The 23,062-nt window shown below is 39.3% G+C and overlaps 1 protein-coding gene across 1 annotated transcript in view; it reads right to left on the reverse strand.

Annotated features, from left to right (window-relative positions):
* The window catches only part of Kcnh5 (potassium voltage-gated channel subfamily H member 5), a 297,452-nt gene that overhangs the window by 112,985 nt on the left and 161,405 nt on the right, over positions 1–23,062 (reverse strand). Inside the window, exon 8 of the mRNA XM_028858007.2 lies at positions 6,863–7,062. Within this exon, the coding sequence (XP_028713840.1) occupies positions 6,863–7,062 (200 nt within the window). The remainder of the gene's footprint in view (positions 1–6,862; positions 7,063–23,062) is intronic.

Raw genomic sequence — 23,062 nt, forward strand, 5'->3', positions numbered from 1 at the left:
TAAATTCATTCAATAGAAATCACATGGACTAGAGAATGGAGAGGCAGCAAGGGCAGCATGCTGGACCTGAGAGTTCCTTGGGTTTGCATTCTATTTGTGTCTATCTAAATCCTATACTTCTAGAAAAGAATTTCCTTCGGAAGCAGAGACATACATTCTTCAAATAAACTCAGTTCTTTGAGCTACCTTCTACCCTTCTTTCCAAGTCTTCTCTTAACCAGATAGAAAAATTTACATCTCCTTTACCTGTCTGTCATATGGCAATATGTCAGAACTGTCTACCAGCTTGTTCAACTTTGAGTAAGTGTGCTGCCCTTTGACACTATTTTTTTGAAATATCTAATCAAAAGGTGATCACAATAGTTGATCTATGATCTGATTAATATGGACTGTATTGGGATGATCATTACCTCTTTTAAAACAGAGATAAAAGTACATAAAACATTCCACATCAGGCAAATTCCTACTGGCATTTTATCTTACACAAAGGACATAAAAGAAAAGCTGTAGACCAAGGAGGTTTTACATATTGATTTATGTTCAAGCTATGTGTTAGAAAAACAGTAAGAACTGCAAATAAAAATCATAAGGGTTTAGGTTCCAACCTATGAAAGAGGCCCTGGCCACTCTAGGGTAGTGAGAATTACATGGTCTAGAAAACATTATATAAGTTGTGCATTTTCGTGTGGTTCCCAAACTGAAAATATAGTCCCAAACAATTTATTTCATTTAAATTATTTCCCTGAAAAGTTATTTCAAATGTCAGGATAAATTTTATGAGCTTTAATCATCATCCCTTCTATTTCCTCCATAATCTGCTTTCATTTTAAATCCTCTCTCATTCCACCCATTTCTCAGTCTTTTAAGTACAGAATGTTAACCAGTGGCAAAGCACAGGGAATGGATTTTGTTATTAAATTAAAAAAATACAGCGCACCTGTAGTGCTTAATAGTCAATAAAATGTTGCCTAGTAGATAAAATTAATCTAGGCACTGACCCATGCAAAAAAAGTCACCTAAAACAAACTTCAATGATAAAAATATTCTAATCCCTACATGAGTATATATTTAACCCATGATTGTACTAAACAGAGGCAAGCTAAGACTGGCTTGGATCACTGTGATTAATTTGCTTGTGTGTTAATGTTAAATTCAAAAATCTATAAAACTAAGTATGTGGAGAAGCTAAAAGAAAATCATAATAATTGGATTGAAGTGTTTTCTCTAATTAGTTGCAATGCATTATTAAATTCCATTGTACATAAAGCTGAAAAATAGCTGTTTTAGAGCTAACACAGAAAGAGACATTAAAATAGACGCCAAGCTTCATTTATTTTTTCCTTGTTTTGGTATGTGCTTCTGTAAATTTGCTAATAATCTCTATTAAAAAATATTTTAAAGGAAACGTAAGTAAACGATGCAATGAAAAAACATGTCAAGACAACATACTTCACTTACCAAGGAACCATGGACTACAGGAACCAAACATTGAATCAATGACAGTAATTGCTATAAACTTGGGTACTCTTTGCTAAAGCTAAACCCTGAGTACATCCATAGTTCCAAGATTGTGACAATTACAGAATCAACATGACTACTGTTATACACCTTTCATTTTATCATCGTACACTTGTGTTTTAATAATTTCAATTTAATAATTTCCACTGTAAGTAAGAGCTTGTAGCATAGATTAACATACGATTTCCTAGATATACCAAAAAGGTTGAAGACCAACAAGGTAGAAATCCTTATTAGAAAAGCCACATATGTCCCTTGCTGCTGTGCAGAGAACATGCTACATAGGAGCACAGAGCTGTTAACTAGCACAATAACTCTTGAGGGACAAGATGATGACTTGGATCAGGTGATGGCAATGGAGATGATGGGAACTGCAGGCAACAGATGGGGTGTGATGAGGATTCAAATGTGTGTGATTTTGTCTTAAGCATCTAGAGGACATCGTTTCCATTCACTAAATTGGATAATGCCAGTAGAATGTGTTTTTATAAGATAACTAGGAGCCTAATTTTTGGCCAGATTCATTGGGCACGAAAAGCAGAGCATAGTATATAGTTAAGGAAACAGGTCTGAGGTGAGTTGGGACACTTGAGTATTGTTAGCATGTGATTTTAAAGTCATGGCATAGGCTGGAATCACTCAATGAATAAAAACAAAAGAGGAGAAAGCCACAAGGACTGAGTTCTAGTCCCATCTCTGACTCGTGTTATATCATTCAAATTACTTTAGAAAATGCTCAACCCATTTCCACAGTTTACAGAATTACAAGCTAGAGCCAAGGAATACAATCTTTGCTAAAATTGGGCATTTTCTGTATCCACCTGAAAATGATTTCTTCATGCTTGATTTTCATTGTTATAGGTAAAAGTAGCTTCATTTTTATGTTTACTAGTGACACACTTTTTGTGATCACATTTTTTTGAAATCATAATTTAATCACAAAATTTCTTCCTCCCCTTTCCTCCATCCAAACCCTCCCACATACCCTTCCCTGCTCGCCTTCAAATTCATACCTTCTTTTTTCACTAATTGGTATTGCATGCCTATATGTTTATACATATATATTCCTAGATATAACCTGCTCAGGTCATATAATGTTACTTGTATGGATGTATTCAGGGCTGATTATTTGGCATTGGACAACCAGTTGTGTGCTCTGGGGAAGAGCACCTCTTCTTTCTCTCTCTCTCTCTCTCTCTCTCTCTCTCTCTCTCTCTCTCTCTCTCTCCCTCTCCCTCTCCCTCTCCCTCTCCCTCTCCCTCTCCCTCTCCGTCCCCCCCCCCTCTCTCTCTCTCTCTCTCAGCTTTCCTTGGTTACTGATAGTTCTTTGTGTATGGTTGAGACTTCATGGGCTATTCCCTGTCCAGTTTGGCATGTTCGTCAGTGCTATCGTTGTTTAGCCCACATTTGGGCAGTCATGTTGGTAACCCAAACACTCCCTCTGTGAGAACTAGCTTTCACAGTACCAGAAGGTGCCATGCAAGCTCCCAAAGGAGGGAGGCAACCAACAGTCCTACCCAGCCTTGATGCCTATGAGCCATATAAACAATCACCATGGAACAATTACCCTCAGGGCGCGTTAGTGGCATTGATACCTTGGTGGTAACCAACAGCTCTCTAATTGGACTTAAGACCCACTCAACAAGAGGGAAACCATGTTGGGTATTGAAAACCTACTTAATACTCAATATTAGTCAAGTCAGTGCTAGTTATTGGGGGAGAATCTACAACCACTAATTTACTAAATCAGCATGGCCTTTTTGCTTTGTTTTGTTTTTCAAGACAGGGTTTCCCTGTGTAGCCCTGGCTGTCCTTGAACTCGCTCTATAGGCTAGGCTGGCCTCTAACTCACAGAGATCTGCCTGCCTCTGCATCCTGAGTGCTGGGATTAAAGGCATATGCCACCACTGCTCTGCTTGTGACATGTTTTTTAATGTCTAGGTAACATTACTATGTCTTTGGCTCACTTAGATCTCAAAGTATTCTGATCTTATTGATTTATAAAAATATTTTATAAATTATAAATCTGATTTTGTACTTTTGCTGTGATGCTTTATTTTTAATTTTTATTAACTTATTTTTATTAATGTATGTTTGAGGGTCTCCCCTTTCTCTCTTCTCTGTCTCTGTCTGTTTCTGTCTCTCTCTCGCCCTCTCTCTGTCTCTCCCTCTCTCTGTCTCTGTCTCTCTGTCTCTGTCTCTCTCTCTCTCTTTCTCTCTGTCTCTCTCTCTCGTGTGTGTGTGTGTGTGTGTGTGTGTGTGTGTGTGTGTGTGTGTGTGGTGAGAGGTCCACAGAGGCAAAAAGAAACTGTAAGATCACCCTAGAGCAGCAGTTCTTAACCTGTGGGTTATGACCACTTTGGGGGTCAAACAACCTTTCACATGAGGTCACCCAAGATAATCAGGAAACAAAGATATTTACATTATGATTCATAACAGCAGCAAAATTACAGTTATGAAGCAGCAGCAACAAAAATAATTTAATGGTTGGGGGTCCCCACACCTCGAGGAACTGTATTAAAGGGTCATAGCGTTAGGAAGGTGGAGAACCATTAGGCTAGAGCTATAGTTACAGATGGTTGTGACTCTCTACTGCGGAGCTGGGAATTAAACTGTGGTCCTCTACAAGAACAGTAAGTGCCCTTGACCTCTGAGTCATCTCTGCAGCTACTTTTTGTCAACATTGTCAACACTACCATTGTATTTTAAAGTTATGTGCTATATTTACTGTTCACCAGGTAACTGAATGCCCAGCAGGCCTGGGCGTCTTCTGCTCTGTTGTTAGGTTCTTTACTTAAATCAGGGAAGTGGATGCAAATTTTTGCTTTCATCTTGTTTAGGTAGCATATGGCATGTAGTCTAAGAAGTGTTTTTAAACTCAGTCTCACTGAGGATGTAATTACTGGGAATCCCCACACCCCCTGTGCAAGCCCAGAAGCTGGCAAGTGTCTTCTTCGAATCACATCTACTATCACCCTAGCTAATACGCATCTGATCTGAGTGTGGATTTCCCTAATAGGCTGAAAGGAGGTAGTCATGGCATGTTTCACACAAGTACAGCAAAGTTTTTATGTTTGTCACAGCAACCTAGATCTGCTTTCCTAGTGCTCAAAAACAACCCTAAGTATGATTCAGTACCTTTACCCAACCTCCTTCTAACTGCCCATTCCCCTTCTCTCCCTTCCCATCCCCTAATAACCACCATTCGAAACTCAAGTTGTCTTTTTAACTTCTCTGCATGAGAGAGAACACGAGTTACTTGTCTTTCTGGGTCTAATTCCATCTAACATAATGTCCTCTAGCCCCATCTATTTTGTTATACATGACAGGATTTCATTGTTGTTTTCTTTAAACATTTACTTTATCTTGACTGCTGTGAATAATGCAACAATAAAGATGGAAGTGTGGATATCTCTTTTGTACAAAGGTTTACTTGCATTTCATGACTACCAAGAAGTGGGACAGATAGATCCTGTGATAGACCTGCTTTTAGCTTTGTGAGGGACTAGCCCATGCTCAGCAGCAGTTGTGCTAATTTGTATTCCAACCGTGTATAAAAGTTCCCTTTCTTCCACTTGCTCACCAGCATTTGTGATTCTGCCTCCTTGTCACTCTGATAAAAGCTTTTTGCATGTTTTCCCACTAACCACATATCAGTGGACATTAGTCAAATTGCAAAGGAAGAAGCTTTCATTACTTTTCCTTCTGTGGTCATTTAATTGTGAAATTTATGCTGCAGATCGTGAAATATTGAAGAAGGGTACATCTCACTCTTTCATAATTCCTCCATGCAACTACTCTGAGCATCTCTCTCTCCTCTCTCTCTCTCTCTCTCTCTCTCTCTCTCTCTCTCTCTCTCTCTCTCTCTCTCTCACACACACACACACACACACACACATACACACACACACACACACACACACACACTCCTTTACACTTCACAATCATTCTTCACACCTCCCCTCAATAATCTGGTCCCCACAATATCTGCGCTGGCCTGAAACTTCCTTGCTACTGTAGGAAATTTCATTTATTATTTATACTTTCCCCATTGCATTGAAAAATACTTATAGACTAGTTCTCTCTCTCTCTCTCTCTCTCTCTCTCTCTCTCTCTCTCTCTCTCTCTCCCTCCCTCCCTCCCTCCCTCCCTCCCTCTTCCTCTCCTCTCCCTCCCTCTCCCTCCCCCCCTCTCAAACACACACACACACACACACACACACACACACACACACACACGAGCACTGGTTGAAAACACACACCACCTGGAAATGGCCAGGAAGGTATTTTGCAATTTGACTGTCAGGTGTTAAAAGTAGATGCTCTGCAAAGAACAGACCTCTCTGGTGCTGAAAGTGAAATGACTCAGGATTGCTTTCACTTCCTGTATGCCAACTCTACTTACCATCTCTTACAAGTTACATGAATCAGATGGTGTAGGAAAGTGAGAAGAATTTAATTGTCTTTTATAGGCCCTTCTTTGCCCAAGTACAAAATAGGTGGGAGAATTAAAAAGATGTTCCCTTAAAAAGACATGAAATGAGACATGGGAATAACTGGAAAGGAGATATGTCTCTACTACATGTATGAGAGATCAAAGAACGATTAAGAATTACAAGTTACTTTATAATGCATTTGATAAAGAAACATTTAAGAGAAAGATATGCTAGAAGACAATATAAATTTCTTCACTTACAACAGGGACATTTCATTTGTTTTTTGTTTTTTTTCCTTTTTAAAAATATACTTTTTTAAATGTCTGTGCGTGTGTGTGTGTGTGTGTGTGTGTGTGTGTGTGTGTGTGTGTGTGCAGGTAACCACAGAGACCAGAAGAGGGCGTCTGATCCCCTGCAACAGAATTTATAGGTGGGTGTGAGCTGCCAGACATATGTACTAGGAACATAATTCCAGTCATCAGCAAGAGCAGCAAGCTCTCTCAACTGCTGAGACATCTCTCCAATCTCTTGTAATTTTTAAATGGACAGCAAGTCAAAGGAAAAATTGAGAATATGATCTCATAGGAGAATGCTCTGAGAGTTTAACAGAAAATTATTAAGTGGTAATGAGGGTGTCATGGGGAAATGTAGTAATGAGCTGTTTTCAGAAACTGAATTTTCTCAATTGAATATCATGACTGGTACTAATTGATTGTTAATGGTTGGGTGCTCTGCACCTTCTAAGCACTCAATAAAGATGATTGACTGAAATGTCACTTAGAAAAGCTGCATCTATAAAGCAATCACATAAGGGAAATGTGAGTGGGAAATGTACATGCATCTAAATATCCTGCTAAGCAGATGATTAACAAAAACAACAATAATAATAACAGTAACAAACAACTATACCTTCTCCGTGTCGATGCCTTTTGACATTGACCATGTTGAGACAATATAATCCATGACTCGTTCACTAAGACCTTTTGGGACCTGATATAATTTCAGGAAATCTCGAACATTATTCAGCATCTCGTGGTAACGGTTGGTGTTGGCATACATTTGCTGGAAAATTGTGGTAACATTTCCAAAAATAGTTGCATAAAGAAGAGCTGAAATAAAAGAAATGATAAAAATAAAATAGATATCCCAAGAGAAAAAAATTAAATTGTCTAAATCAGTAAACAATGTGACAGAAATATCTTGATTAGCTTCCAGAGGTTAACACATATGAAGTCCTGACTAGACTGCTTGGCACCTTGAGGGATGCCTAGAAAGATTATCACAGAACAAGAGTTGTGAACTCAGTGAGCATCACCATGTCAAACAGCCTGGAGCTCCATGGAAGTGGTGTGAATATTTCAGAGTCAGACGACACAAAGTTATAAATTTGCTAAATTTTCTAGCCCTATTAAATTTGCTTATTATTATACTCTTGTGTGTGCCTGTGGGGTGTGTGTGTGTGTTGTTGTTGTTGTTGTTGTTATGTGCAACCATGTATATAGAGGTCAGAGAACAACTGTGTGGCATTCCTTCTCTCTTTTCACCTCTACATTGACTCTGGGGATGGAACTCAAGTCACCAGACTTCTGCAGCAAGCACGGGATCCACTGAGCCATCTCACCAGCCCCCAGCATTTCTGTCCTTTTTTCCTCTAGCCCCACCCTCTGATAAGAAGGCTCATCAGGTCATGATTTGCCAGGGATTGGTGATCTCACTTGGAAAAACATGCTCCTCTCACAGCTTACTCCTTCAAGCTTTTGGAATACTTCTTGGGTTATAAATATTTTTGACAGAACATCAGAAACGCAGGGGCCAGAGGCAGATAAAAGTGCTCCACTTGCAGAACCTTGTGGAGGTAAGCTGGGATGGAAATAAAAGCTGGACGGAAGCCGTCAGAGTGCTTGGAGTCATTAAGCTCGTGTCAGTAGAGAAGGAAGTGGAAATGTTTTGAGCCCATCATGTTAAGAGCACAGACAGCTTGTGACCACTGTGGTTTATCTGCAGGGGACCATGAATGGAAACCAGTGGTGCCTGGGTCTGAACCCAGAGTGTACAAGCTCCCCTCTCTCTGGATCCAGTCAGTCTGCAAATAAAGACCTGCTGGGGGGAAACTTTGTAAAAATCATTTAGTTCAACCCCCAACTGAACATAGATCCACGGTCTTATCCTACATCACCTCCTCCCCGTCACTTTCTTAATTCTTTCAGTATCAGGAAGCACTGAGGAAAAGGGGTGGGGGCTGTACCCTGATTTTCAGGAAACACCATGTAGTAACTGCAGGAATTACAAATACGTGTTATCAGCAGAGACCAGTTCTACCTGCCATCTTCCAAGCATTTGAAAAAAAAAAATGATATCCTTGAGAGAAAAACATAAGCTATCTCCCTTTGCAGTTTCACCAGCCAAATCCTCTTGGGTACAAATGATGTAAAATCCAGTTAGTAAAGCAACTTAAGATCCTGTCTATATTTGGGGGAAAATATTTGTTTCTCTGAAAGTCGCTGTTCTCCTCTGAGTGTAACGAATTGTAATTCCACAACAGAAAGCTATTATTTTTATAAACATTTCTGTGGTTTTTACTTTTTCCGTTGTCATTTAGAGATTTGGATACCAGAGCAGGACAATTGTTTTAAATAAGTACTATTTAATTAAAATTTGGTAGAAATATAGTGTTTGCATTTCCAAACTGGGTCCTTAAAGCTTTGAGTAATCTTATTTAAAGGCATCCCACACACAAAAAAAAAATCAAAGTAATCACAGACATGGCCTTTCCATTACATCACTGTTGCTCTTAACATAAACAGCAACAATATGAACAAGTTTAATAGAGAATAACATTCAAAAATATGCAAGTATATGTTTTCAGAAAAGAAACAAGCAGAGTGACTTTTTTAAAATAATGAATAATTACACATTGATGAGACAGTGCACTAATTGTATTCTGTAATAGTTCCCAGTTTTTATAAATTGTCAGTCAATATCACAGGACTACCTATTAGTCACAGTTTAATTAGACTGGCTCCCTAATATGCTTGTAACAGGCTGCATTTGCCAAACATCTTATTGCTGCCTTCCACACAGAGGCAGAGCATAGTGAGAGCAAGTCATGTCTCCCACAGAAACACGAAGTTCAACAGCTTTTCACACATTTGCAAGAGCTGAGGAAACCCAGAGACAGAGATAGACAGAGACAGACAGAGACAGAGACAGAGACAGACCATTGCAGCGGGTTTTAGCGGGTTAAGAAAGCATTGAAAACTGCAGAAAGAAACAATGTTCCCAGGCTAGCCCCCTAACTTCAGATAGTACACTGAGATATTTCTCCTCTTCTGCAGAGAAAACAATTAAGTTTAGGCCTTAGATTTTTAACCTAATACTAGGCCTAGCACTGTAAAACCTAGTCCTTCTGAAATTCAGGGCTCCAGCCCCATCTGGAGTCATGCTAGCATGGCAGTGGACTGTCCCAATTGAACACAGTGGAGAGGAATGTTATCCCTATTGCAAAGGGGGGAGCGGGTAAGTACAAGACAGCAGCGGAATTCTGCCCGCATGGTAAAACCCAGTACTGTGCCTATCAGATCCCAAGTTTCCACACCAAGGCCAATGCCCCACCGGCACGACTGCTGGACCTGTCCTGCTGCCAGTCAGAGACCTGATGTCCCAGTGGAACACATCTGTACTTTGGACATTACCTCTGGGTAAGTGGCAGGATTGCAGACTGCAGTAGTAGCATGGGCTGTGATTCTAGACCGCATGGAGCTGAGCCCAGAAGAGCTTGGACTTGGGGTGCAATAGTACAGAAGTATTGATGGCTCCTGGGAGCTCATGAGTAGTCCTTCAATCCTGGGCTTCTGACTACACAGCAGTAACTGTAGATGAGGTATCTGGTCTCACTCCAACCATAGAGAGAGTTACAACTGCCCAACAACATGCTAACGAGGGATCCCTAAGAATCAGGGGCAAGCTGGGTGGTGGTGGCACATGCCTTTAATCCCAGCACTTGGGAGGCAGAGCCAGGCAGATCTCTCTGAGTTCGAGGCCAACCTGGGCTACAGAGTGAGTTCCAGGACAGGCTCCAAAGCTACACAGAGAAATTCTGTCTCGGGGAAAAAAAAAGAATCAGGGGCTTCAAGCACCTCACAGTATTGAAACAGGGGCAGTGCTCCAGTGTGGACTTGTGACAAAACTGAACTTGAGTTTTCATCCACTGCCGAAAGGGCTGTAGCCACAAAGCACCTGCTCAGAATTCCTGAGACAGGCAATAACGGAGCCACATCATCAACTAACAATAATGGACAAAATCATGTGCCAACAATGGACCATAAACTAATCAATCTATACACAGCATGGGAATCTTTAAAAAAAACATTTAAGGAAATTGAACAAACTTCAAAGAGACATAAAGAAAAAACTCATTATTTTATCAGAGAAACCTGGGAGGACTGTAGAAACTTAAACACTAACATCAGTAGGCCTTGAACTGAAAGTACACAAACTATAAGCGGATCAATCGCTCTAATAGAATAGATCATTATGCCGGGCGGTGGTGGCGCACGCCTTTAATCCCAGCACTCGGGAGGCAGAGTCAGGCGGATCTCTGTGAGTTCGAGGCCAGCCTGGGCTACCAAGTGAGTCCCAGGAAAGGCACAAAACTACACAGAGAAACCCTGTCTTGAAAAAAAAAAAAAGAATAGATCATTAGTAGGCTAGCACAAGACTATCCAAGGAGAGTAAAGGAGAAAGAATGAAGAGCAGAGAAAGTTCAGCAACTTTGAGACAGCATTACAAGAGCAGACACTTGGGATGTGAGATTCAAGAGAGTCTGCAGATTGTTACAGAGAGAAGAAGCATAGTCAAAGAAATAATAACAGAAAACTGCCCAAGCCTAAAATTGAAAAGACACTACAATACAGGTACATGAAGGTCGATGTCACCATAATTGGTTCCAAGGGCCATCATGATTGATTCAGTTCAATGAAATCTATCCCAAATCATCACATAATCAACTCTCAGAAGTTAAATACAAAAAGAAGGTTATTGAGAAAGCAAGAGAGCAACACACATACACACACACACACACATACACACACACACATACACACACACATGTATGGACATAATGCACATACACACATATGAACAAACACATACACATATATGTACAGACAGACAGACAGACATGTTCCAATTACCTTCTCTCAGCATAAACCCTATAGGCAAGAAGGCAGTAGTAGAACGAGACTGTCACATTCGAGAGGAAAACTATCAATCAAGGATACTCTACCCAGCAAAGCTGTGGTTCAGAGATAAAGAGATCCTCAAACAAACAGAAGCTGAAAAATTATCACCACCTTACCTGTCCTCGCAAAAGAAAAAATACCAAGTTTTTTTAAAGTGGATAGAGAAACTGCTAACCACAAGGAAGTGCTGGACATTTAAAATTCATTTATAATAAGAGGAACTACATAAATTCAGGGCGTCCTAACACACAGTAATCATGGTGCACAGACCATGCATGTCTAGTATTCAAACAAAAAACAGAACAATCAAAATCAATAACTACATTAGCATGTTGAAGTAGGCAATCTAGAAAGATGTATAACAGGACATCGAAACTCAAAATATGGGGACAGATGAATATACATATAGTGTCTCTATCTATCTATCATCTATCTATCTATCTATCTCCCTTATCCTCTTGTTACTTGATCCATTTTATGATCACCGTTTAAGCCACTTGCATTTTAAAATGCCTTCCTTTAATCCAATAATGTTTTTCTTAAGTCCCCCTGTAACCACAAAGCAAAAAACAGTAACATAGACAAATAATAATAATCAAGGAATCAAAACAGACTCTTGGAAAAAAAATCACCCAAGCCCTGTAGAGAAGACTAAGAAAGAGGGAGAAAGAACTAGATAAACTAAGGGCCAGTCACAAAATGGCAGAGGCAAGATATTACTTAATTATTATATGAAATATAAATGCATTAAATTCCCCTGAGAAATATATGTGAAGGAACTGAATGGATGCTAAGCGATACCCAACTGTGTGCTGCTCACCACAAATGACCACGGGCTTCATCCTTTCCAGTCCACTAAGCATCTTCCCATTCTACAGCAATCTCTACCCTTCACTCAGGTCTCTGCTTAAAGCTCCATTCCTCTCAGGGGTCTTTCCTGACCACACCAGCTAAATGTTCCCTTCCACCAACATCCTCCAGATGCCTGACATAAAGCATAATTATCTCTGCTTTAACTTATATTCGTGTGCTCATTGTTAATTGTTCATCTTCCACACTAGGGAGGCAAATTCTACTAAGTGCACAGGACCTTTTCTTTTATGCCCACTACTATATTTCCCCCAAAAACACACAGTTCCTGGGAAATAGTTGGTGTTTGATATTTTCCTGGTAAATTCTATGCCAAAAAAACCCCAAAAAACAAAACAACAACAGCAAAAAAGTAGTGCTTCAAACATTTTTATATAAAAACCTATTATTGATGACACAATGGTGTACATGAAATACATATTACTAAGACAGGTGTTGTAATGAAATATTTTTTAAAGTTCTGTATGCCCTCATCACATTAAGAGAACAAATACATTGGAAAGCCCCATTGCTACTTAGTAAACATAAACGTTCATAATGGAAATGGCTAGCTGTGTAGAGATACATCACAGTTATACTCTCTGAGTGGAAGTAGTCAATCACATACCAATAATGACAAGGATAATGTGTGACAACTTCAGAAGTCTCTCTTTATAAGATTTTTTGTGGCCTTTTTGACATAATGCAGCTGCTAGTTTGGTAAGCTTTGGGTATAGTGATCTTGGCACACACACCAGTAAATGTCTTATGCAAAGTCTAAGTTTTCCTTTATCCATTACAAAATAATTACTGTAAAGAACTTTATGAATGATTAAGGATGGTGATAAATACTCGGATAGTCCTGTCATCAAGAGGCAGAGTCCCTTTCCCCTTAAGTCTTGGCCTACCACAATGGAATATGTTGGCTGTGTTGCACAATAACATCTAGGCTTAAGTTTTTTTTTTGTTTTTTTGTTTTTTTTTTTTTTTTTTTGTTTTTCGAGACAGGGTTTCTCTGTGTAGCTTTGCGCCTTTCCTGGAGCTCACTTGGTAGCCCAGGCTGGCCTCGAACTCACAGAGATCCGCCTGGCACTGCCTCCCGAGTGCTGGGATTAAAGGCGTGCGCCACCACGCCCGGCTAGCCTTAAGTTTTAAGAAACTAGAAACCCCCAATTCTTCATTGTTTGAACATATTCCTTGAAAATTTAGTTTCCATCTCACGAGGAAGCCAAAGGTTCTAGATACATCTTCATGGGGAGGAATAAAGAACCCTGGCCCACAGCCTTGACCTTAGACTAAGTGATTTTAAATATTGATATGAACAGGCCTTTCTGATCGCATTCAAGATTATATGCGAGCATCAGTTCTCTTCTCAGCATCTTCAGGGTATGAAAGGCGAGGCTCCACTGAGCTGTGGTTGTATGCGTAGCACACAGTGTCACAGCATAGCTTACCGGCTATTTGGCTGAGCCAATTAAAGGATGGCTTTCCCAGGCCCAGTCAAATCATTCCAGCCAATACCAAGTGGAGTGGAAATAATTCATGTCCCCCAAGCCTTCCATAAGTCACAGATTCGTGACATAATCAACTGTAGTTCTTTTTTAAAGCCACTAAGTTTGATTAGCTATGCAAGTATAATCATTTAAACCATAATAAAGCAGAGTAGTTTTCAGTGGGAGAGGACCCTGGGACAGGAGGGGAGAGAGAGAGACTCTTGTGCTACACGTCATCATGCCAGAGAGAATTCAGGAATAAATATTTTCAACATTATTATGTGGTTTTATGTTTTGAAATTGAAAGCATCTATTCTTATGAAGGCATAAGTGAGCTCTTAATGTTTTAAAAAACAGATACAGGTTGGGTGGATCTAGGCAAGGGGTTGGGAGAGAGGACAATCAAAATAAAGTGTATGAAATTCTCAAAGAATTCATACAAATATTTTGAAGATTTATGCTGGTACTACAAATAATCATAAATATCAATATTAAAGAGCTGTCCGATTTAATGTATTTTTTTTTATAGGATACAGATTGTATGCCAGCCACTAGGACTATTTAGCCACTAAGACTAAAGTTTTAAAAAGAGACATGTTTTCAGGGCTGTCCACTTGACACTGGACAACAATTTGGTGTACACTTCCCTGGAGAAGATCACCTCTCCTGCTCCCAGCTTTGGTTGGTTGTCTTTAGTTCTTTATGTAGCCTTGAGGCCTCATGGGCTTTCCCCCATCCAGTTTGGAAGGTCCATTGATGTCATCCTTGATCTGCTCACATTTGGGCAGCCATGCTGATTAGACTCTATGGGTGTGGCTTCTGAGACACACAATATCATAGCAAACTCCCCTATCCTCTGGCTCTTACAATCTTCCCACACCCTCTTTCACAGTGTTTTCTGAGGCTTAGGTGCAGGAATTTTCTGTAGATGTATCATATCTATTGGGTATATGTAGACATATATGCATGCAACAACAATTAATAAAAAAAACGGGCCATGAATTTGAAGGAGAGTGAGGAGAGTAAATGAAAGGGTTTGGAGAGAGAAAGAGGAAGGGGGAAATGTAATTTATATTATAAATCTCAAAAAAATCCATGTATTTGGAATATGCCAATAAAAAAGAGATTATCACCTTCAAGTAGCATACACAATTTTCCATAGCTAAATACTAATCTAAATACCTCAAATCACATTTTTGAAAGAAAGATTACATGTTCTTTAATATATAGTTTACAAAAGTCCACAAGGAAACATAACCATTCAAAGTATATGAAGGATCTGTAGTTTATTTCCCAGAATTGAATAATTCATAGAGCAAACAAAATCTATATCCAGGTAATTAACTGTAGAGGCCTCCACTAGTGAGTTGCTACTGACAGGAGATAAAGTAATGTTGAGGAAGGTTCTGAACAAATATGTTCCTCATTCGTTCTATTTTATTTGTTCTCAGGTCAAACTGTACCTACTATGTTCTCATTAACAATCATTTCTTTGTGGACTCTTTTGTGCCTATTCACAACAAAAGTCAATCCTGACCTTTTTTTTTTCTAATTATCTTTTGTGTATGATTTTTAGTGTGTGACCATTGACCTTAGACAGAGCTATCTAATATACTGACATGGAATTGCAATTCTGACAGTCTGTGCGGTCACATAAGTGATTTAACCACCTTTTGCTTTCTATTGAGTTCACTGAAGTCCAACTTTATTGACGATATTTCAGCAGTGACAGGAATGAGTCCCATCAATGTGTGGTTACCTGTACAGCTTGTTAGTGCATTTGCCCTGGCTCCAGTTGTTCTAAAGCAAAAAGGTTGGTCCTCAGAAATCGCTGGTGCCAGAGTGGCTCTCCTTCCATCTCTCCTCTAAAGGTTTCTGTTTTTCCTTGGATCTTCTTTTGCAATTTGTACAGGGCCCCTCCAGGCATTCATGTATGAGCCAGGCATTTTCTTTTTCTTGACTTCATTTAGTTCATGCTTTATTCCAGCCAACATCTGCCCTGTGTCACATGTCTTTTATAAGTGAATCTCAAATATTTTGTGTTATGTGCTGACTATTGAAAATTATTTAAAACACTACCCCTCTCAGAGATACTGGAATTCTGAAAGAAGAATTCAATGAGGTGATACAAGCTGATTGGTAAACTATTAGAATGAACAGTCAGCTTGTAAGAGAAAGCAAGACAAAAGAGAAATCATTTTCATCACATATCAAATTTTAGCCTAATGTTGGAGAGATTTCACTAGCCTAGAGTGGATCTTATGTGTATCACAACAATGAACTTCACCAAAATAGCCTTAGTAATTGGCATTGGTCTCTGTATCATTGAGATTGTTTTAAAGTTAAGAATAAAATCGTAATCTTACATTTATCATTTATAATGTTATGTCAAAAATGGAAGGAAGAGTGAGTTAGAAAAGAGTGGAGAAAAAAAACAAGATTGTAATTAAAAACAAGAATTTTAAGAAATCAAATAAAGTAAAATGAAGTACCAAGATCACTTATCTTTCTCCTGTGATTTTTTTTAGGCCAAGTAAACCCATTTTCTTCATTCTCTCAAATCCATCACAATACATGTAGATTTCTAAAAAATTAGTATATGTCATTCGATTATACAGTTATATATAGTCTTTACTGGTTAAAAAAACTAGCCGAATAATTAATATTGGTCTCATCAGTTCAGATTCCTTTCTTAAGGGTTACATATGCAAATAATCCCTAGATGTATCAATTGTCAGGAAGACAAAGAAAACTGGAAATTAAAATTGCATACTATTAAATGAGTGTGTGGAGTTTTCAATCAATAAAGTAATCACTTTGCAAGCATATAGACTGGAGTTTGTTCCCCAGGATTTATGGAAACTTTCTGGATATAGTGATGTGAAATCATAATGCCATCAATGAGGGGAGAGGAGTACATACAGGGTACTACTTGGAGCTCACTTGGCAGTCCAGTCTAATCAGTGAGCTCTAGCCCAGTGAGATTCCCTGTCTCCAAAGAGGTGGATGAAGTCCCTGGGAGCTATGCTAGTTGCTGTCTTCTGATCTTCACAATTATGCATACACATTTACTCACACCTGCGCATACCCCTGCACCTGCATGAATACTCACACATACAGATGCACACAAAAAATAAATAAACATAAAAATAAAAAATGTGTGTTATCTTCAGAAACCTCTCGCTGTTTCTTTTTCCAGACTCTTACCCCTTCCCTCTCTTTTGTGTACTTCTTACCCTGAGATCTTCTCACTGCATCTGCTACACTGATTAGTATATCTCACTCTCGTTTGTATTAATTGGTATGTGTTGGTCAAATAAATACCCTTCCGGTCTTTATTTTTAATACACACATTGCTGGATGCATGAGAGAAAGTGATTTAAAGCTATATTTAAAACAGTGACTACAGGATGTTGATAAACTCTTGGCCACTGTGAACATCTGAGCAGTTGTTATTGAGGATCTGCTGTGGTGCTCTTTTAAAGAATTTGAAGTTTTTAAAAACTTGGGAATATTTTCTGTGTTTTCGGATTTTTATAATGAGCAGGCACCATGTTTATAATTGCATTCTAGGTACAGACCGTAGGTACTGTTAGAGAGCAGTTAGATGGAATCCAGGCAATAGAACGAGCACTAAGAAACCTGACCTTTACAACAGTGATGGCAGCCTTTGCTGTGTTTACTGTGAGCTTTATGCACAGTGTCTCTAGGAATCCACACCATCTCCAGAAGTCTTTATTTTATTCTCATTGTAAGTATAGGGGAACAGCTTTGGGAAGTAAATCTGACCCAAGCCTGAGCTTGATCAGAGCTTCAGCCTCAACAGCTGTGCAACTCAGCATTCATATCAACTTTATGACTGGTACTGAATGCAATTAATCCTTCTGCTCCACAGAAAACCACGAATGCCACTGTCAGTTACATCCTTGACAGGGCTCAGAGTTCTCCTGCATGAACAGCAGTTCTCAAAGAAGAGTTCTCAGGAACTAGAATGCAGACGAACCAGAAACAGGCTACATCCCTTAAATGATACATGCCAGGAGATGCCGTGAGGACCTCACTGAGCTGGGATGTGACACAGGAAAAATCTTGTGTCTGTTATGATTACCACTTTCAAAAATCAGCCATCTACTACCACTGAAAAGGAAGTCGGGCTAACTAATAGCTTTGTAAACAAAAGGAAAATTATAGTTCACCTCCCTTACGCTGAGAATGACAATTTATCAATTAGGGTACATAGTAACACTAAGCAGGATTGGTTTATATTTTCAATGAATTCTCAAGAAAATTAGCTATATATGCTTGTGATATAATGGCTTTTATAGAACAGGAAAAATAAAGTCATTTATAGTGTCCCACTTCACTTTCACATTCTGAATTATTAAATCACTGTCTTCAGAGACCTTTCATCACAACCCAGTTTCCAAGCTACATCTGGGTTATAAAGACAGTCCCGCCATGTGTCAGGCACAAGGCTGGGCCATTGAGCTCAGGAATATGTAAGCACATGTTTGACCAGCGACTTCCTTTATTATAGCCCTGGGGTGGTGGGATAGTGGACCAGCCCAAGTTCAGAGAGCCATCACACCGTCATCATTTCTCCTGCTTCACTTCTAACTGAAAAGTTACAAACCCTTCAAAGTCTTCAAAGATGAACAGCATTTGGGCTGTGTGAAGTGAAGACCTCCATGTTGACGTTGGGGAGGCAGGTGGGTTATTCTAAAATTCCATTCTGTGAACATTTACTCAATACATGAAACCTACAGAATTTTAACGTGGTGGGAGACAGACACGTCACGGCTTCCACATATGAACCCAGGTATAACAACCTAGATCAGCAGCTCTCAACCCTCCTAATGCTGTAACCACTTAATATAGTTGTGGTGACTGCCAACCGTTACATTATTTTCATTGCTACTTCATAACTGTTATTTTGATACTGTCATGACTATAATGTAAATAGCTGTGTTTTCCAGTGGTCTTCGGTGACCCCAGTAAGAGGGTCATTCAACCTCCAAAGGGGTGGTGACCCACAGGTTGAGAACTACTGGCCTAGATCAAGGACACAACCACGTCTTGGGTACATTTCCACTTCTCTTGCCATTTGTTGATGTTCTTGAGGTTTTACTCTTCTATCAGAACATCCCTTATGTGTGGTGATATATTGTTTACCATAATTAAATTTGCCTGAAGATCAGAGGGCAGAACAAGCCACTAGATAAACAGAGGCCAGGCAGTGGTGGCACACACCTTTAAGCCTAGCACTCAAGAGGCAGAGATCTGTCTGGATCTGAGTTCAAAGTCACCCTGGACTACATGAGATTGACTCAGTCTAGGAGAGAAACAGAGCCAGGCAGAGGTGGCACACACCTTTAAAACCAGCATTTTAGATCTCATACCTTTGCTTGGGAAGCACACATGCCTTTAATCCCAGGACTAGAGAGGTTGGGATATGTAGTGATATGGCTGGGTGGAGAAAGGTATATAAGGTGTGAGGAGACAAGAACTAAAGCCTTTTCAGGCTGAGGGGTCCTAAAGTTAAGAGGTTGCTGTGGCTTGGTTCCTTTGTCTCTCTGATCTTTCAGCATGTACCCCAATATCTGGCTCCAGATGTTTTATTACAAGACCATTTAGAATTTGTGCTCATAGCATCCTTTCTATTATCCTCCAGGATCTTATGGTCCCATGATTACCACAATGGCTTCCTAGCTGTTCATTCTCTTTGGTTAGTTGTTAGTACAGTCTGTATATAACCAAAGAAGTCTAAAACAATCATATCTGCTTCTTTTTCCTTTAAAAATCTTTAGTGTACCCTCATAGGCTATGAAATAAAGGTAGCCTGAGCAAACCTGTATACATTGTCTACACAGTAAGAAGAAGTCTCTATCTACCAGACTCAGGACTTTGTATTTTCCTCTGAAATACAGTATTACTCCCCTACACTGACTCAGCTCCTGGAAACAAGAAACTATGCTCTTACCTTCTTTTCTACTCAAGTCGTTGTTTTGCCTAATGAATAAATGAATAAAAATCAATTTAGCCTGGCTATATTAAAAAAGGAGGTGTAAGGCCTTTCCTCTCCATGTATAGATAATAAGGCATAATTATATCTCTCCAGTTGCTGGACACAGTACACAAATAATCTTACTGCAATTAAGATCTCATAGACCACCTAACAAATACTCTATCAGAAAAGAAACATAATTCATGAGTCAATTTATTCTCTAAACTCTTCACAGGCTCAGCATCATCCATCTTCTGTATAATACTCAAGGATAGCATCAATCGTCTTCACCATAGTAGATTATTAATGAAAGTAATCAGCACAACAACAGTACATTTTCTTGAGAAATACGTAACTAGTTTGTGTGAACACAGACATTAAATTACATGTACATGACTAAACTTTTCTAAATGGGGTTTTAGAGGTGTTACAATGTATTTAAGTCTTTTTGCAAGAGCCAATAGGTAGGATATTAATTAGCATTGAAACTCACAGTCACTGCATGCTTGCTATGTGTAAACGCAATGCTAATCCTTACAGGGGAATACATAGCTATACAATTTTACATACATACCTTTATTCTTTAAACTAATACTTGGAGCAATCTGGTTATAAAATTCTATAATTATGAGTTCTCTCATAGTCCTTAAAATGTTATAAGCCATGTATCAGAAATAGGATGAAAAAACGAACATAATAAGAAGACTGATCATTAAATAACAACAAATTGGAAAAGTGTCCTGAAAGGGCTAATAAGGTCAAAACTAAATGAGCTGTCCTGATTTTCCATCGAAACTGGCCCACATTAAAATGCTGGCTCAGCCTCATCTTTGTTAACTTTAAGTTGCTGTTGACAACTTCCCTCTCACACAGGACTACCTCCTCTGCTTCTGCAGCACACAGCTTCTCATCCTGCTCTCCTCCCCTTCTCTGAGGTGTCCTCACTACTCATCATCCCAACTGACAGCTTCTGGGGAACAAAGGAGGCAGCTTCGCAATCATCCTATGCAGATGGGATTAAGGAGCTGTCCAGGATAAACAAGCATGATAGGTTGTTCCAGTCTATTCTAGTTTTCTTCCTATGGTTCTATCTATTTCAAGAGACAATGTCCATAGGCTTCTTTCTCCTCATTGCTTGCCTTGGAATGCAATCTGTCTGGAAGTTTGCGCATTTGCTGGATGCCAATTAACAGCTGAACTCCTGCAGCTTCCCTGTTTCCTGTTTCCGTCCATGGACATCAATATCACAAGTGCCTCCATGGTCACATGATTAGGATGCTGGGTCTCCCTCTCAACATGCCTGATATACTTCCTAAAAGGAATCCTAGCATCTTCTTCCAGCCAAAGTATGGTACTCTTCCTCATGCCCCTTCTTACATTCATATGAATGAGTACAAAATATAAAGCAAGCCTCTAGAATCTGAAACCACTGTGTTCTTTCTTTGCTAAGCCTGTATGCAGATTAATTAAGCTGACTCTGAGTTTGAAATGGATAGTAAATTCTGAAAAAAAGAAAAAAAGGGACAAAGTAAAAGTCTGTTTAAATAAGGCAAAATTAGTTGGTCAAGGTGTAAGGAATTTTATTTGATGAAACAGCCAACATCTGCAAGCTGTAATCTATTGGAACACTATAATAATGGCCTGTGATGGTAACAGATGTTTCTCTTTAAAAAAAAAAAAAAAAAAAAAAAAAAAAAAAGGATTCTGAATCAAATAAGTTTCATTAACATTGCATATTAATTATCTTTCTTGGAGAGTCCTAATCCACATTAGCATATCACAATGAATATTAGCATATCAAAAGCACTGAGAAGCCTCGCAGTAGACACCATTTTTCCATACTTGTGTGTTTTGAGAACCTTTTTTGATCATTGGAAATCAACAAACATTGCAGATCTCCATGGAAAACTACTTCACAATCAAAGCAACAGGCAGGAGGGAGCAGGTGCAATGACTGGGCACTTGAGAGGCTGGTAGTGCGGTCAGAATCCTGATACAAAACAGCCAAGGCTTAACACAGTTACATCTGGGAACCATCAACTACCTCCTCTTGCACTACTCACTTTCACTCTGTAACACCTTCCTTTGTGCTGACCTGTGCCTTCCCAATCCATTCTGACAATTGTCCCAGTTTATTTCTAGATTTTTCTGAAAAAGTGCAAATTTTTATTATAGATAAGGCAATAGTTTCCATGATTTGTGTGTATTTTCTAAGACAGCCATGCACACTGATTGACATCAATTTACCTATGGTTATAAAAGTGCTGTATATTATTTCTCATGCACTTCCTTGACTGAATAATATTATTCCACTCCAAGTTTCAACAAGATTCTTATAAAGAGTAATACTCAAGAGACCAATATGACAAAATATCACCATCAAATTAGAAGAACAAACCCATGTGACAAGAAATCTTCACCAACCAGAAACTGAAAAAGCAGAATAAATGGCTGGAACTTTAGTCCCGAGAAACTGAGTGTTCTGCCTACCCAAACCTTTGGCCTTCTGCCTACTCAACAAGAGCCAGACAACAGAAATAAAGCAATGTAATTAGCTGTTTATGATCAGTAGAACCGATGGTGACTTGTCAGGTTAACAGTTCAAGGTTTCAAAGTGTTGACTTGATAACACTGTCTCCACCTTTCTAATGTTCAAGGCTGTGTATCTTATGAAACCCTGCCTATCCCATGAAACCCTGTAAGACATACTCCAAGTCTTCTTTCTTACCAGCGACAATGCTAGTACATTTTATTCTCTTCTAACGCTTGGTGCCAAGTGTTCACCTTTTCAGTAAATTATTACTGCCAAGGTTTGACATGTATGGAATAAAGCCATATCAAGTTCATCCTACAGGGCGCATCATTGTGGCAGAAGTGTCATCTACAATAAGCATTCGATGGAAAAGATCTTCCAGGCTCCTGTCAGGTGGGACATAACCTGACAGGAGGTTAAGACTGAACATTTACATGAGAAGTTGAATGGCTTGGCCTGACAGCTGCCATTAATGTTGTGAAAAAGAAATATGCTACCCACATTTACCAGACTCCATAGTTTACAGCTGCCTCCATAATTCCCACTTAATCCTTCTAAAAGAAAAAGAAGAGGTTGGCCATCCCTGCAGAAATCTGTCTCTTCCAGTCTACACAGTCACCATCCTGATTTGAACACTCAAATCTCTCAGCTGAATTACTGCAATTACCTCCTAAGAATATCCTTGCCAATGATCACACACCAACTGGAAGACTTGAGTGATACTAGGACTTTCTCCCAAGGAAGCAAAAACCTGTCAATGTGGCCAGGCAGTGGTGGCCCATGCTTTTAATCCCAGTACTCAGGGGGCAGAGCTAGGCAGATCTCTGTGAGTTGGAGGCCAGACTGGTCTACAGAGTGAGTTCCAGGACAGGCACCAAAACTACACAGAGAAACCCTGTTTCGGAAAGATAAAAAATAAAAAAACCTGCAAATATGATGGTTTATCAAAGAGCAAATGTTATTGTGGTTTATATTCCTTCAGCAGATGGG

This window comes from Peromyscus leucopus, chromosome 14, assembly GCF_004664715.2.
Source record: "Peromyscus leucopus breed LL Stock chromosome 14, UCI_PerLeu_2.1, whole genome shotgun sequence".
In the NCBI taxonomy this organism is placed as follows: Eukaryota; Metazoa; Chordata; class Mammalia; order Rodentia; family Cricetidae; genus Peromyscus; species Peromyscus leucopus.